At 47.6% G+C, this 3,326-nt stretch overlaps 1 protein-coding gene across 1 annotated transcript; it reads left to right on the forward strand.

The window, feature by feature from the left end:
• Positions 1-591: 591 nt before the first annotated feature.
• Positions 592-3,326, forward strand: SAP18 (Sin3A associated protein 18). The gene is made up of 4 exons (XM_084281817.1): positions 592-684; positions 834-943; positions 2,308-2,430; positions 2,831-3,326. The coding sequence occupies exons 1-4, from the start codon at positions 613-615 to the stop codon at positions 2,985-2,987; spliced, it is 462 nt and encodes a 153-aa protein (XP_084137943.1). The 5' UTR covers positions 592-612; the 3' UTR covers positions 2,988-3,326.

Raw genomic sequence — 3,326 nt, forward strand, 5'->3', positions numbered from 1 at the left:
AGGCTAAACTCAAAACACAATTTACCCCTTTCTAATTTATTTGAACCTGCTAGTAGCTACAGTGGTGGATTATGTTATTTATCTACATTAGACTCCTGTTAAAGTCTTTCTCCATGTAGAAGGAAGTGCCTTTTTCCAAGAGGCATCAGCATTGCTTTATTAAAAGATTTCTAAGCAGGAGAAAACACAGGCAACGATTTCGGGTCTGTGACAACACCCAGCAGCACAGGGACAGAAGCCTGGGGCAGCCCACCCCAACTCCAGCCAAACCTGTAGAATCACAGAACCATTAGGGTTGGACAAGCCCTCCAAGATATCTGGTCCAACCATCCCCTGCCACCAATGTCACCACAAAGCCGTGTCCCCAAGCACCACGTCCAGCCTCTCCTTGAACACCCCCAGGGACGGTGACTCCACCACCTCCCTGGGCAACCCGTCCCAGTGCCTGGCTGCTCTTTCTGAGCAGAAATGTCTCCTCATTGCCAACCTGAACCTCCCCTGGCGCAACTTGAGGCCCGGCCCTTCCCTTCCCTTCCCTCCCCTCCCCTCCCCCTCCCGCCATTTCTCCCCTCCCCCCCTCCTCTCGCGAGATTGGCGCGGGGCAGCGACAAGATGGCGGTGGAGTCTCGCGTCACGCAGGAGGAGATCAAGAAGGAGCCGGAGAAGCCGATCGACCGCGAGAAGGTGCCGGGCCGGCTCCGTGCCGCTGCCCCCTGGCTCCGCGGGGTCCCGGGGGAGCTTTGCGGGGGTGTCGGGGAGGCGGTGCGGGGCGGTTTTTGGGGGTGGTGTTGTTGGCGTTGGGGCCTGAATCGCCTCCTTTTCTCCCCCCTCAGACGTGCCCGCTGCTGCTCCGCGTCTTCACCACCAACAACGGGAGGCACCACCGCATGGACGAGTTCTCCCGCGGCAATGTGCCCTCCAGCGAGCTGCAGATCTACACCTGGTGAGTGCTGAGCGGTGGCCGGGTCTCGGCACAGGCTGCCGTGTTGGTATTTCTTCGGGGTTCTCTTCTGTTTTAATTAATTTCACCCCAACAGCCTTATTTTCCATTAGCACCAGTTCTTATAGAGGGCTAGAGCTCCCCCATGAACTCTTATTGCCTTAATTCGGAGCCTTTCGAGGCTTTCCGAATTAAACAAACAAAATTAAACAAAACAATTTGGAGCCTCTTGAGGCTCCGAATTAAAGCAGCGCATTTCTTTTCGTATGGCCAGGTAGCAGTGCTGTAACAGCTGCTTTAAGTTGCTTTCAGACACAGTTCAGAACACCCCTTCGGTCTTTGTTGATATCACTTCAGTTTTCACTCATAGCATTTCAAACTGTTCTGAAAGCGAACTATTAGAATCGCTCTGAAAGTGAACTATGCTACTTTTTAAACCTTGTTTTTCCTTAAAGGTTGCTGCTAGAGTTCTAACTTTCTTACCATTGTACAGTTGAATAAATCCATTTTTTCGTGGCTAACAAAGCACACACTACTAACTTACTGCTTAATGGGGTTTATGGACTCAGCCCAGGCTATTGATGATGTCTGAGCTTGTTGCCATCTGCAGGAGTCAGAACGGGCATTGTCTGTCAACAGCCTGCTCCTTGGTTGCGTAAAGCTTGGAGGAGTGTGATTAGTGCTGCTTTGGTTGTGGTGATTGGCTCCTTTTGTTCTTGGGGTTCTAACTTCTGTTTTGGTTGAAGGGTGGGGAGAAGGAAGGGTGCTGTGTGTAAGGTCAGGAATGGAGAACTGTGTTCATGATTGTCTTCTATTCCTGAACCTCCCCTGATCTTAATGTAAATACCAGCCTAGATGAGAAGACACGCTGTTTGTTGTGGAAGTGCATTAATGCATTTAAAAAAAGTCACTGTTTAAATTGTAACTTTTCTGAGAAACCTGGAGAAGCAGATGTTGAAGCACACATAGAGGTGAAGATGTTTGTGTCGTACCACCATAAGTTAAAAGATAAACTCTGTCTGGACCCACATCCTTAATGCACAGGAGCGTGCTGCCTCCAGTACCCCATAGCTGGTGGATTCTGCTGGGTGCTGTCCCTGACCAGAGCGACTTCTTGTTGCTTGATTGCCAGATGAAGATATGTTGTCGGGAATGCACGTAGTTGTGGAGTAGGTGGCTCCCTGTGAAACTCGAGTATGTAAAACCCTCCTCTTCTTCAGATATTAGCAGAAAGCATGCAAAGGCCAGGAGTTGTTTGTTTAAATAATGACAATACGTTGGTTCCATCTTAAGTGGGTTTTGGAAAGCTGCTTCTGTTGTTGTTGCTTTGAGAACATTAACCACTTGGGTTTGTTTGTTTAACCCAGGATGGATGCAACCCTGAAGGAGCTGACCAGCTTAGTGAAGGAGGTCTACCCGGAGGCACGGAAGAAGGGCACGCACTTCAATTTTGCAATTGTTTTCACAGATCTCAAGCGGCCTGGATATAGGTAAACGGTGTTTCTTCTCCAGACACATAGAAGACTGGAAGCACCAGAGCAGTTAATTATTTTTTGTTAACAAAGTCCGGTGCCCACAAACCAAATTTCCAAAGTTCTTGATAACAGACTGTGTGATCACCACTGCAAACTCTAAATTTTGGATTGGTGGCTGTTGTAGTTTATGTTCCCAAAAGAATGAGCTTATTTGCTTGAGGACTTTGATTACATTATTAACAACCAGTCAGAATATGGACGTACTGTGTGAGATGAGGCTTTGTTTCTGGTGATAATGGAACACATATCTCAGAGTATTTGAGTTTTAGGAGTGATCTTGTTACAGATGTCTACCTGTATCGTACATCCAGAGAGATGGGGCTGTGACTAACCCGCCTTTATCTCCTGCCTGCAGGGTGAAGGAGATCGGCAGCACCATGTCGGGCAGGAAGGGCACAGATGACTCCATGACGTTGCAGTCTCAGAAATTCCAGATCGGAGACTACTTGGACATAGCAATTACCCCTCCCAACCGCGCACCACCTCCGTCGAGCCGCATGAGACCATACTAAGCTGTTGCTTCTTTGTACGATTTCCTTTTGTGCTTATTCCTACTTGCTGTTCTAAAGCAGGCCTTTTTTTTTTATTGCTGTTGTTGCTAAGCAAGAACACTTGAAGGCAAAGCTAAGCGTCAGGAATAAAAGTTAAATTTTAAACCTTAACTTTTAGTTTGCTTAGAAGTAACGCTTATTCTTTAGAGGTGCCATCACTCTTTCCCTGACTGTTAGTTTGCAAAGTAAGTTGGTGTGTCCAGAGTTTCAAGATCTCCATAAAATGCGACCAGAAAGATTGCAGGTGTTCTGTAGTTCTGTCTTGTATGGAATAAAGATCGATGTTATTAATCTTTTGAA

Source organism: Netta rufina (genome assembly GCF_964035555.1).
Source record: "Netta rufina genome assembly, chromosome: 1".
In the NCBI taxonomy this organism is placed as follows: Eukaryota; Metazoa; Chordata; class Aves; order Anseriformes; family Anatidae; genus Netta; species Netta rufina.

Excerpts from the sequence above, each read along its gene's own strand:
- SAP18 (XM_084281817.1), top strand. The coding sequence starts at position 613 with ATGGCGGTGGAGTCTCGCGTCACGCAGGAGGAGATCAAGAAGGAGCCG. Across the intron at positions 685-833 it reads AGCCGATCGACCGCGAGAAG|ACGTGCCCGCTGCTGCTCCG; the intron begins GTGCCGGGCCGG and ends CTCCCCCCTCAG. Across the intron at positions 944-2,307 it reads GAGCTGCAGATCTACACCTG|GATGGATGCAACCCTGAAGG; the intron begins GTGAGTGCTGAG and ends TGTTTAACCCAG.